The 14,040-nt window shown below is 36.1% G+C and overlaps 1 protein-coding gene across 2 annotated transcripts in view; it reads right to left on the bottom strand.

Moving 5' to 3' along the window:
* The window catches only part of CADPS2 (calcium dependent secretion activator 2), a 497,272-nt gene that overhangs the window by 54,142 nt on the left and 429,090 nt on the right, over window positions 1–14,040 (bottom strand). For both annotated transcript variants that reach the window (XM_022582192.3, XM_022582255.3), the window contains 3 exons: window positions 10,395–10,550; window positions 8,868–9,015; window positions 1,210–1,284 (listed from right to left, as the gene is read on the bottom strand). In XM_022582192.3, the coding sequence (XP_022437900.2) occupies window positions 1,210–1,284; window positions 8,868–9,015; window positions 10,395–10,550 (379 nt within the window). The remainder of the gene's footprint in view (window positions 1–1,209; window positions 1,285–8,867; window positions 9,016–10,394; window positions 10,551–14,040) is intronic.

Here is a 14,040-nt window from a genome sequence, read left to right as displayed (position 1 = left end):
CATGATATTATGAAATTTTCCTTTAACATTATAGTCTTTGAAAGCAAACTTTATTAATATAGATGTCCCATAATTTACTTTACCGTTGCCCTCATGTTAAAGTTGATTCCTGTATTTTTCATTAGAAATAATGTGACATCTATCAATGTATATAAATTTTGTGCATCTCTCTGAGTACTAAGAAAAAAGAAACGCAGAAAGAATTTTAGGTGAAGGGGTATTAATGTACTTGACATAGTTCCAAACTATCTTCTAGAAAGGTTGTAGCCATTTATACTCCCATAAATAGAAAATGTGAGTGTCCCACTTCACCTTTTCTAAAACTGGGTGATAGCATAAAAACATCTATGCTAATTTGCTATAAAAATATTATATAAATTTTAGTTTTATTGGTATTCCTTAAACTATTGAGGCTTAACAGCTTTCATGCTTGTTGGGCATCTCTATTTTTTTCTTTTCTAAACAATGTGTCCTTTGTCTGTTTATTGAATTGAGGGTGGCTTTTCCTTTGCTTTTTGCACATTCTTCCAATTGTCTTATGAAGCCTGGTCTAGGGCTCTTTGATTCAGCACCCGCTCTTATGAAAGTGACTCTTTGGGAGAAATTCATCCTCTCTCCTTACCCTCTTTCAGCTCCCCGTGCTCTCCGGTTGTTCATCTCTTTTCCTATCAGACCCTGATCTCAAATGTCATCTATGGCAGTCTGTTCCACCTTAGTGGGATTTTAAATCACCTAATCATTCAGTGGAACACTCACTTATACTTCATCTCTCCTTATACAGCTAAAGGCCATAGCTTTTGTCAAAGATATCTGAAGCCTCAAATTTCCAGACCTAGAGTCCCAGTGCTGTCACCACAAAAAAAGAGGCTAAATTCAAGAACTGATGACGACTCAACTCATCCTTGGAGATAAACAATAAGAGAACATGAATGAGAAAGAATAAGGTATTACTGGAAGATAGAGTTATTTTTAAAAAGACAACAATTGCAAGAAAAGCCAAAATTAATTATAAATGAAAAACCAAAAGTTACTGACAAAGTGTTCATAGTTTGCTCATAACTTTTCTTAAAATTTGAACTTTTCTTGCATCTGTCTTTAAAGCTGCTATTTCTCCATTAGGTATTTAGAAACCTAAGACAGGTATTTCTAAAAATTCTCAGTTGAAAATTATTTAATGTGATTTAAAAAGGTAAATAAAAAATACCTTACCTTTGAAACTAGAAGTGAAATGATTTCTTTTACAGTGTTGTCAATCAAATCATCTATTTTCGAATGGTACTGCTGCTAGATATTAAAAGACAATGATGCATTAGTTGATGTGGACACAAAACTTTTGTCGTAAGTCAAATGTTTTAAAGCTACTAGTTACGGCATATCCGATTTATACAAAATGGCCATTTTGCACATTAGAAGAACAAAACCTTGAAAACGATCCACCCAATCAACAGTTCTTACATTGTGGGGTTTGAAAATTTTCCCATGTGCTCTGTTGAGTGAAGCAGCTAATGGGGTTATTATACAGATGAATTGAGTTCTTATTCTTATTCAGGAGAAGGAATGTGAAGGATACTTTTTGTCTTCTCCTCTATAATTAAGGTGGCTGTGTATTTTTCTAAAGGGTTGGTTTAGCTGGAGAAGCAAAAAGACTGGAAAAAGATTTAATTAATACAGCATTTCATGTCTGACAACTCTCATTCATAAGTTATTTTAAATGTGCTCTAGAAATAAAATGAGCTCCCAATTGTTCACACTGAAAGGACCTTTTTGTCAGCACAGGGAGCCGCAGTTTATACAATTCTTACAATATGCTCAAGCAAGGGCAAAATTAAAATTTCATCAACAAAGGTGATAGATGGTAACAAATTAATAGGCCATAAAAGGTATAATGAAACGGCACTCACTCCCCATAGTTTTATTACTGCTTCCTCTGAAAAAGATGCCTTTAAGTAAATGCAAAAAAGATGTATTTAAAATAAACCTGAAAGACTCTTTTTTTGCTTTCTTTAGAGAATACTAGAGAGTCCCCTTCTTAAGCTAGCAGGAGCTTCGGGCTTTGACAGTGTGTGAAGGCACACTTCACAGAGAATGTGACTTGTAAAGACTAACCCTATCTTGATGGTTCAAGGCTTCTTGCAACAGCTAACATAATGCATAGAGTAAAAGTACTCAGGTCAGTATAAACATTAGACCAACTTAACAGCTGCTGGGTGAATGGTTTCCAAAGATGTAAGTTTTTGAAACCTATTTTTTCTTCTGAAAACATGTCTCAAAGTTTCCACACAGAACAAAACATCAACTTAGGTCTGCGTTGGAATACGCAGGAATGAGGTCTCCCCACAGGCTCTGACAGTTACAAGCCATCATTTACCTGCACAAATAATGAAGAAAGGAAGCATAATTTTGGAGCATGTGAATTATTTTCTTTTCCTGCTTGTGTGTGTGTATGCATGTGTGTGTTGACAAGTGGTCTAAAATTAAGCACACATATATGAACAAGGAAATTTCTAGGCATGTATTCCACTGACTGAAACAAAATACTAAGCGTCCACCTCACGTAAAGCCTTACTGATCCTCAAATTTGTGCTCCCCAAAGGGCAAACAGAACAGAAACCTAGATGGGGGATTTCTACTGCTGTAGTACTGACACTTTTGCTTTCAGAACAGCTTGAAGAGAAGGAAAAGGGAAGAGAACAAAGAAAAGCAAGGCAGAAGAGGAAGAACCTGAAAAACCTGGCTGGTAGTTGAGATGTCCAGGAAGCCCCCCACAGATACAGGTACAAAAACATCACTCCCCCCGGCCCCCACCAGCTGAAACTGTTCCAATGCCTCGGCAGTGGAGGAGCTTATGCAAATGAGCTCAGCAGCTCTCCCTCCATGCACACACTCTTTTCAAATCCTTCTCTCTCCAAATTCGTGTCTGTGTAGCAGGAAGAGCTAAAATAGCAGCCTGAGGCTCCCTCCTCTTTGGGGTAGAATAAGAAAGGGATACAGGAGATGGGCTTCAAGCTTCTCTCATCCCTCTTACATGGAAAGTGCTACAGAACATTCAGGGGTTGAGGTGCCCGAGCCTGCAAACAGTTCCATCTTCTTAAATATGCCTTATCCTCCATGTTCATCTCCCTTTGCCATAAACTTTATTTTTAACTCAAAAATAATGAAATGCCATCAGAAGGCTATTGGATATAAAATAGTAGAGCTTATACACGTTAAACTTTTGCATTGGACCGATTTTGTCAATTCTTAAAGTCAAGAGATGAGCCACTGAAGAGGCCATTTATATCCTTTTTATCAAAAGGCAGGGAAAGCCACAGACTCTAGGAGCCATCAAATTCTCCTGCTATACACATCTTTTGACTGCTGTTTTCTTTCATATCTAATCTAGCCAAAAGCAGAGATGGAGGGAAGGAGAGAGAGAGAGAGAAAGTCAAAAAGGAAGAAAGAAAACACACTATACATCTTAAATGTGTTACCCAGGGGGCAAACCCAAATAGTATAAGGGTTGCTGGATTTTTTTAATGTGAGATTTTGCTACTGTAAATTTCTCTGATTAGCTCTTACACTAATTCTAAATCTGAAAGCTGTTGGGAACTTCCAGAGTCTGCTCTAGCTGCACAGTTGGTAGAGGTGGTCTAGGAGAACTGTGGGTGGAAATGGGGAGGTGGCCCGAGAATTCATAGTTTACATACATATTCTGCAAAGAGAATAGTTCAGAAATGCCACATACAGATAATAGATAATTAGCTAGAAAAAGTTATTCATTAGGAGATCCAGATAGCTTCCAAAGACAAATACAGACACATACAAAAACCTTAAAACACGTAAGAAGAGAATTTATCTGGAGACATTTACATTTCCTAAGCTAAAACTGATAGATTTTTCATTTAGATTAGCAGACCAAATTTTTGTGAAAAACTTGCAAACTTTTTCTCGGCAACCATAAAAGCCTATAAATAAAATTCCTATCAGGATATTTCAAGTTGGATCAATGATTCTACAGACCAGGGTTTTGGTAACTTCCAGACCATTCTTAGACTAATTCTCCCCACATCTGCCCTCAAAAGTAAACCGCTGGTGCCTTGCTTCTCCAGTAGATGACTCCGAACTTAGATTAAGATGACCGTTGAGGAATTTTTACTTCATGGAGCCCAGGGAATTCAGATCAGGCACAGGTCTGAAATCCTTGCCCCCCTATATGTGGGTAAATATTCTCAGTTCACCGGACTGTTCTCATGAGGAAACGCGCAAGAAACGAAGACTAATCAAGTGCCAGTGCAATCCAGCATTCTTAAAAGATTCTGGTCCTTCTGTTGGATTGGATTGTTCTGGTAACGGAAGTAGGGGCTCCCGAGTAGCTCCATTAATGTGCTTCCATCTTCAATGGACGGACCATGAGGTACAGTGGTTCTCAGAGCATATGACTGCCTAAGGCCCACGCAGTCATCTGCTTTTCTGCAGGAATGGATAAGGAGGATTTCTAAACACTGGTGGTTTTCTGATCCCCACATCTGTCCCTGAGGGCCTGGCCTGAGATTGCTGACTCATTACACACAGCTGTCACAAGAGCAGATCATTCACTCACTAATCACTCCATTAAATGCTGTTCTGGGCTGTGGCCCAGAGTGCTTGCATCATTGTGTGCCACGTAAGAAAACAGAATCATAATTTAGGAGCCCAGAAGAGGCTTCACTGTGGGTAAGGAGCTGGGAAGGTTTTATCCCAGCAATGACGATATAACAAATTTACTAGAGACTGTGGAGAGGTAATTCCCTTAAATTTAGAAAAAAAAAAAAAAAATCTGCTAGGTTTACTAATGTAGTATATATTTTTATAAGGTTCCAAATTGTGTAATAATCTAGTTTTTTCAACAACTTTATTTGTTGCTTGCTATACAGTGGGGTCCGTTGGTTCACCTCTGTATGTAATGTATTCACCACTTTGCAATAATTCCAAAACTTGTCTCAAACACGTACAGGGAGGAAAAGCCTGTGCAATTATGTGCATATATTTCCTGGAGATTAAAAGCAAAGTATAAAATACTTCTTTTGCATTGAAATTCTTGTTTACCACTTTTCAGGGTTGCTAATGAGTTTTACACCTGCACATTTTGAACTATATTAATTGTGTGAAAGTTGTGGGAAACTAACTGTCTCTGGTGAGAAGGTACAGGTGCAAACATAATGAACAATAGCAGATTACTCTTCAAAACCATCCACCTATTAATGTAAAGAATCATTTGACAATGCAACAATGTTTTGTCATTTGTGCCTGTTTTGCTTTCAGAGTCCTACAGTGAGTTGTTTCTTACAGAGGAGGATTTTTTTTTTTTTTTAATGGGGGTAATATTTTTAAAGCAAAAAAAAATCAGTCTGCTCATTCAACAAATATTTATTACGTGCCTGTCAGTATCAGGTACTGCAGTGCATGTAAAAATAAGAACAAATGGATAAATTCAGTATTAATGGAAGAGGCAAGATCATTCTATCAACCTGATGAGAAATGGATGTGTGTATAAAGAGACTTAAGGCAATGTTCCCAAGCAGACAATCAAAGGCTTACATCTGGCTATAGAAAACCAAGAGAAGGTGGTTATGAGCCATTGAGAGCCAAGCCAGCTGCCTACTCATTCAGGTAATTAGAAATAATAAATCACATCATAAGAGATCAGAGAATAATTACTGAACACTCCATAACACATACCAGCTACTTAATGTGTCTGTATGGTTGTATGCTGTGGTATTAGAAACACATCTTTTCCCCCTGAATTGCTCAAAGAATGAAAGATGTGTACACACACATAAGTTATGGCCAAATAGCTAATGTTTATCTCTGGGTTAAAAAGTAGGAAATTCACAAATAGTGGGCCTTCTCATCCTCTTAGCAGTTACTTAAGCCTTTCTGCTTGGATGAGAATTGTTAGCCCAGTGAAGAGTTGGTTCTGAATTTGATTCCCAGGTGTCAACTGTAAGACTTGTAAGATTTAACATATTCGTAGAGCACAAAAGCATTTGACCTATTAAAAAATATTTAGTCAATCCTGTAGGTATAAAAGGTTTTCTTTTTTTTGAAAATTTTAGATTTTATTGTCTCATTAGATGTAATTTTTTGATAAGAACATGATTAAGATATAGTTCTATGTTTTTGTTTTTTTTTAAAGATGACTGGTTTGAACAAGAAACAAAGTGGTTCAGCAACTTGTGTTCACTGAATACCTGAACACTACAGAACAATGAACTTTGGGTGCATTAAAAATCAGTGAGAAATCCATAATGCGTGAATCCTTCTGGAGAAGGATTTTTTTTTTATTGGAGTATAGCTGCTTTACAATACTGTGTCAGTTTATACTGTACAGCAAAGTGAATCAGCTATATGTATAAATATATCCCCTCTTTTTTGGATTTCCTTCTCATTTAGGTCATTAGTTATCTATTTCATACATAGTTATCTATTTCTAGGTCATTAGTTATCTATTTCATACATAGTATCAATAGTGTATGTATCATACAGTCAATCCCAATCTCCCAATTCATCCCACCACCACCACCACCCCCTGCTTCCCCCTTGGTGTCCATACGTTTGTTCCCCATGTCTGTGTCTCTATTTCTGCTTTGTAAATAAGATCATCTATACCCATTTTTTCAGATTCCACATATATGTGTTAATATATGATATTTTTCTCTTTCTGACTTACTTCACTCTGTATGACTGTCTCTAGGTCCATCCATGTCTCTACAAATGACCCAATTTTGTTCCTTTTTATGGCTGAGTAATATTCCATTGTATATATGTACCACATCTTCTTTATCCATTCCTCTGTTGATGGACATTTAGGTTGCTTCCATGTCCTGGCTATTGTAAACAGTGCTGCAATGAACATTGTGGTACATGACTCTCTTTCGATTATGGTTTTCCCTGGGTATATGCCCAGTAGTGGGATTGCTGGGTCATATGGTAGTTCTATTTTTAGTTTTTTTAAGGAACCTCCCTACTGCTCTCCATAGTGGCTGTATCAATTTACATTCCCACCAACAGTGCAAGAGGGTTCCCTTTTCTCCACACCCTCTCCAGCATTTATTGTTTCTAGATTTTTTGATGATGGCCATTCTGACTGGTGTGAGGTGATACCTCATTGTGGGTTTGATTTGCATTTTTCTAATGATTAGTGATGTTCAGCATCCTTTCATGTGCTTCTTGTCCATCTGTATGTCTTCTTTGGAGAAATGTCTATTTAGGTCTTCTACCCATATTTTGATTGGGTTGTTTGTTTTTTTGATATTGAGCTGCATGAGCTGTTTGTATATTTTGGAGAGTAATCCTTTGTCAGTTGCTTCATTTGCAAATGTTTTCTCCCATCCTGAGGGTTGTCTTTTCATCGTGTTTATGGTTTCCTTTGCTGTGCAAAAGCTTTTAAGTTTCATTAGGTCTCATTTGTTTATTTCTAAAAGGTTTTCAAACTGTGTTCCTCCTGAGGTTCTGGGTAGTACCTCAAGAAAACCTTGTGTCAGGGAGGAAGAAGGCTCCTGACACAGGCCTGCCTCTTCCCTGCCTCTGATGATGGTTACATCCCACACCATGAGTGGGAGGAAAGGCTGTTATCATGGTGGGCATGTCCCTCACTGAAATCCACATCTGGGTTCTTCTGTATGAAGTGACCTTAAGAGTTGCCTCCTGGTCCTCAAATTTAGAGGTCACCCTCATATATGCTATATGTCATCCAAAGCCCCAAACTCTAAATTCTTCTAGTATTAATGAAAGTACATAATACAGGTATATGCATCTTGAAAATGTTAACAATCACTCTGCTTCTGAATTTATTTAGAATTTAAAGGAGGGTGAATTCATTTGGTTTTAAATAATCTTATCTTTAAAATTTTTAAAGTAGTTTGCTGATTCTGCAGCTTAACAGGGAAGAAACATTCCCCTTGACACTATTTAAGGTATAAGTATCTACACGTGTTTTAATGAGTCATTGGGTATTGCTATGTAGTGTTATGCGCAGAAACCAAAAACCTGAAAATGGAATTAATTATATTATTTTAATTTGAAAAGATGAAAATAAAAAATGTACACATACGAAAATAATAATTCAAATGAAAATGTGCTTTTTTTTTAAAAAAAGAAACTTACCCACTGACTACCAAACTGGATCATGCCATGGGGGGGGGAAAAGAAAAGATGATGAAGGAGAACATAAGGGAAAAATAAAGAAATGATGAAAAGGTAATTACCATGGGAAGAGATGCAATAAAACATCAACTTAAACAAATAATCTAAGAAAAAGAGATCCATTTCACCCAATCACCACTCTCAACAAAAATAAATCATGGGGTAAAATAAACTGTATTTCTGAGTATAGAATCAAACAAAATAGAAATCAAATTGAAACAACGGGGTATTTATTGAAGAAAAGCAAAGCCCGATCTTTAAGTACATTTCTACTTGATCTTTAAAAGAAATGGAAACTTTTGTGTAAATAAAATATTTCATGCCCTATTTTCTGTGGCCTGTTTTTTGTATGCAAGCTCTGGATACTCTATATTTGTATAAACAAAGTAAGTAGCTTTCTAGCTTTCTCATTTGCTTGTGAAAAGCAAGGTTTATGTAAATACACAACACCTAAGCCGTTAAAAGGTATATCTGAAATTCAATGGCCACTTGTAAAATTTTGGGCAGTCTTTATATTAAAAAGAAGAAATTGACAAGAGCAAAGGATAAAGGGGCATTCCATTATTATAGTAAAGATCGAACACTTGTATGGGGGAACTTGGTCTTTTTAATCTAGTCAAGTGAGAGACTTCTAGAAACAGCATCCTCCTCCACCAGGGCACCCAGTGCTGCGTTTCCACATGGGACATTCAGTTTCCACTTACCTCCTGTCCTCCATCCAGGGCACAGAGTTTGGTGCTTTGCTTTCTGGCATCAACTAATACATTAAACATTGTACACACAGAGGCTGGGATGCGCAAGTCAGTTGTTTTGCTTGCCTTTTGCAGCTTGAGTTCGAATGCAGTTCTTGTTCTATTCATTAAAACATGAATTCAGAGTAAGAGCTTCTGACATATGTCCCACCTGTTTTGTAAAAGTGAAATCAAAACTACAAGACGCTAATTTAAAACATGCAAATATGGGGTGTGGTATTGCCTGGCAGCTAGGAGGTAGGATGCTCTTCTTTTCAGGTGTCTCGTATGAAAGATCAGACTGTGGTATTTTATATTAAACATAGCTTTTGCAGTCGCTCAGGCAATATTTCGACCCAAATGAAGCTATTTGTTACATCTAGTGTGTACTTTTCATGGAAAAACTTCATAGTTACGCTTAACTGTCTGAATGAATATCCAAGTAGAAAAATCACCTGCTTCTCTATGTTAAAGCAGAACAAATCCTCTGTGTGAGTGTTCACCACATCAAAAAAAAGGACAAGTCTAGAAAACACTAAAACACCATAATCAGTGTGCAATGGAGAATGTGTAATTCTTTTGTCATTTAGTTTCTCTTTCAAATACCTGAAGTTGCATTTAGGTTTTTTAAAGAAACTGCATAACAGGTAGTTTGGAAATGGTTTTGCTAAAGTATCCAAAGAATATCCATAGATTTGATACATCAGAATCACAGATGACGAACATGAATTTTTTTAAACATTAAACAATCTAATTCATGGCCTTGCTTTACAAAGCCATTAAACATTATTCTAAAGACAGGATTTTTCTTGCTTTAAAGAATTCAGGATTATTAATTGCTCCAACCAGAATCTGTTACTCCCGTATGCTGCCCTCATTGTTCTTGCACATATTGTGAACAAGGGCAATGGGGAAAACAATGCTAATTAGGATGCAATACTGATTTTGTAAAAAGTATTAAAGAAAAGGAAAGCACATGTGGAGGAATCCAAAGCCTCATAACTTATTTCTGGTTAAGTTCTGAAAGAATGTAAATAGATACTCGGAATTCATCCGATGTGGATAGAGAATGCCAGAAAAACAGAACAATTGATGGCAATGATCATCCATGGAGTTTGCCATGTCATTTCACAGCACACAGACACAGTAAGTAATGCATAAAGTACTTAACAGGTCTCCTCCATATGTCTCAGGAAGTATTGCTTTGGGAATTTAAAGCACAGTATTCCCAGAGGATAATAAGCACAACAGAAAGGATTAATACGGTATGGGTGCTATTGATGAGGGTAATGGTTAGGAGGCCCGAGAAAAAGTAGCAGGCCAATTTTATCAATTACATGGGTCCCCAGAATTCAGGTCAAAGGACCTAATGTCCTTGAAATTTCAGAAAAGTGGTACATGTTGAAACCTTCCTTGTGACAATTATGTAGAAGAGACTTGGTGAAAAGTGGTATTTTGGGAGTTGGCAGAGTAAGCAGCAACTTGAAAATACATGTCTACCTTTTGACACAGGCCTCTATCATATCACTGGCCATTAGTTTAAGTCTTTGCTCTAAGTGATGGGCAAATTCTTGTTCTGGCCAGTGAAGATCATATACAAACATTTGCAGTGCATCAAGTTTCCAAAAAAGGTCTTCTGATGTTGCTGAGCCATTGCTAGAAGAAAAGGGAAAAATGAAGAACATCGTGAACTTCCACTGTTAGCTGCGTCACCAATACATTGTTTCTTCTTTTCTGTATCACTTGCCATCAAAACATTGTTTCTTCTTATCTGTATCACTTGCCATCAGTGAAAAAATACTACGTAAACCCCCTAGTGATCAATATTTTCTTTGTTCAACCTTCTAATTTTCCCCTTTCACTTCTTCTTAATGAATAAGGCAAGGAGAACAAAATAGAAATATAGTAGTAGGGTTTCATTAAAAAGGGGTAAAATGAATAATGATTCTTTACTAAGGAAATCAAATTATATACATAGGAACAAACATCTTAAATCGTTCTTTACCAATCTCTAGGATAAAGATAAAATACACATTTCCTCCTAGAAATTCAGAAAAGTATGTTTTATGCAAGAAACTTCATATGACAGCAACTAGCAGCTTTATTTAACTCATGCATATGTGCCTCTGTCATCATGATGACAGCCATGATGATGGCTTCTGTTTATCTGTAGGTATGTAGCCTTCAGGGCCTTAAATTTCTCAGTTACAGGTAAAGGTGAAACAGGTGCTGGGAATGAAGTAACAGGCTGGGTAGGGAAGCAAATCTTACTTTTACTTTGAAATGCTTTGTGCCTTTTCTCGTTCATAATCAAACCTAACTTAGTACCAGGTATGGTCTAACAGAGAAAAGATATTCAAGGTGCTCTCAAGTTGGAGCACCATCATATATTTCAGGTCCTTCCATCTATCTAACCCTGGAGCCAAGGTCTGCTATGCATTCACTACTATGGTAAAGTTACTCTAGGGACCATATTTTCACACCATGTGAGAAGGTAATTTGTGTCAGAGTATATCATATTTGAGTAAAGGATGATATTATTACTTTTCATTAAGCAAGTATACAGCCTAACAGGAAAATAGATGATTTGAAAATAAAATATTCCTATGTATACTGAAACTTAATTGTAAAAGAGAACAAAAAAGAAAAAAACAAAAACTGCTGTATGATTTATTTCTGCTTAGCTTTCCAACATTTTAACATATACTAACCTAAAATTTATATTTTAGGTTTGTAAAAGAAAAATATTAAAATAAAATTAACTTATCACAAGGGCATGGTAGAAAAATTTTATAAAAAAGAAAAGTCTTTTAAATAACCACATTGTTTAGTTAAATATATCTTAATTAGCCAGCGTAAAAACAATCACCTCCTGCTCTGGCTAATTAAAAGCTTATTTCTGCCCTGCAGCGCCCAGCATCTTCGCTCCATCACCAGTCTACTGTGCTTTCCTCCTCCCATTTTGCCAGTAATTCCTCATGATCTCCTCGTCTAGCCAAGACGTCCTCAGAGTTAAATTCTCAAGGGAACGATCACAGCAAAGCAGTGAACACTACCCGTAGCACTTCCTTCACTTAATATCTCCAAACCTTAATATTCAGTGCCCCAAATGTATCATTAAACAAAAGAGCCAGACAACCATGCTGACATTGCTGTAAAAAATGTCTGAGAAAACACTAGAGTCAATTTCCCATTTTGCCATTTATATAATAAAAAAATAAGAGAAAAAAGTCCTGAAGCAAAATCCTCCTGTACATCTGTAGTGTACAATTTAGTAGACAGAGGAACTATGTTTTAAGAGCTATTGAATATAATTGTCAAAGAAGCAAATCTACTTCTTATAATTTTCTAATTTGGAGAAATATAAGTAACAGCACAACAAAACAACAGCAACAAAAGCCACCATCAAAACAAACCCCCAAATAGTAAAGGTAGAATTCTATTAAAAATGGACTTTCTCATCGTATGTGACAATTAAATCTTTATAGAGAAGATGGATATATGTTTTTTTCTGTTCTTTGATGTTATGGTGAGATTCTGAATGATACATGTGCTTAATTGGGAATGTAATTAAGATAACAAGAGTTTGTTATAATCAAATAGATGAAAAAATGTAAATAGGTTTTCTCTCAAGCTGGCATGTATAACCCGCAATTTATTCAGAGCTTTTTCATTTTAAAATATTTCTAATCAGTGACCTATCCCTAAAAGTATTAGTAACAGATTAAAGAATTCAAACGTGAAAAATGGAGTCTGAGATCATTTTCTCAAAATGCCAGCAGTAAACTTACCTGACTGGCATTCACTTCTAGAGTGAAAAAACCCAGAATGAGGATTTTATATACAGCGAGAGATTTGGAGGAGCACCTCTTAAGGTGATTTATACATGAGTATGTAGAGATGCATCTTCAGACTCATGGATAGTTTGGTATTATTTCTCTTTATCAGTAGTTGTATTTTTAACTCCTTATATATGTGAAATGGGATTTTTTTTCTTGTTATTTAATGCTTTATAAGAAAAGTTAAAAAAAACTTTGCAATGACATCAGAACATTATCAGTAATTCTGGCCACCTTGACACAAAGCCTAGTGTTGAAAACCTTGGCAGGTAAAGATAATGGTAACTAACTTGTAAAACATAATTTTTTATTTGCCCAGAATGATGAAAGTAGAAGCACTTTATTTACAAAGTCACAATTTGTTATAAAGACAGGACATTCCTGTCCTGAGACAGGTTATTTTTAAAAAGGGGCTCCTAATAATGAGATTTAGGGCTCACATATATCTCAAAGCTAATAGAGTAATTACAAAAAACCCCCACTAAATTTCACAAGGCAGTGCCCAAAATAGTGTTCTTCATTAAAATCAAGGATGTGAAACAGATGGGAAATGAGGAAGAAGAGTTAAATTAGAAAACCATGTAAAGAAGTACAAAAAAAAATCATAAACTTAGAAAGGTTCACTACACTTCCTAGATAACTGAGGACACACAGACACCACTTGTAAAGCCCAAAGCATTTGCTTGTAAGAAAAAGATTCACATGTAACCTAATATCTTAATAATTATTATGAATATAGTGTTGATGTTTAATTTGGAGAAAACTGCCAAACTATTTTGCAAGTTATCATTCTCTTCCTTGGTCTTTGTTTCTCTCTCTTTTTTTTGATTATATGCAGATTAGACTGGGAATAGATTTGACATGTGGTGATGGGATAGGTTTTGGATGTTGGACAACTTTTTAATCAGTATATTCTCTGGAAGCAAAATATATTAATAATCGGAGTGAGAGCTTTGGAGTCAAGCAAACCTGGGTCCAAATCTTGTCTTTGTCATTTGCTTACTGTGAGACACTCGTAAGTTTTGCCTTTTGACTTCTTTGTGACTTAGTTTCCTTAACTGTAAAATAGGGAAAGTGACATTTACCTCACAGGGTTGTTACAAAGCTTAACCGAGATAAAGAATTTGGCACTTTATATAACAACTTCTCTATAAATGGTAGCTAATTTTCTTCTTATAATTATTATTCTTTCTAGCTGACTTCATGAGAGACCTTGTGCAAAGCATGGGCTGTTATTGAGTTCATTTGATTGCTGTGAGGCTCATACTTTTGACAACCATACAGTTATGAGTAATACTGATGATTGA

The sequence above is a fragment of the Delphinapterus leucas genome, chromosome 9 (genome assembly GCF_059928025.1).
Source record: "Delphinapterus leucas isolate spDelLeu-1000000601 "Yukka" chromosome 9, BTC_Dleu_Yukka2, whole genome shotgun sequence".
NCBI lineage: Eukaryota > Metazoa > Chordata > Mammalia > Artiodactyla > Monodontidae > Delphinapterus > Delphinapterus leucas.
This window is presented reverse-complemented; position numbering and strand designations above follow the sequence as displayed.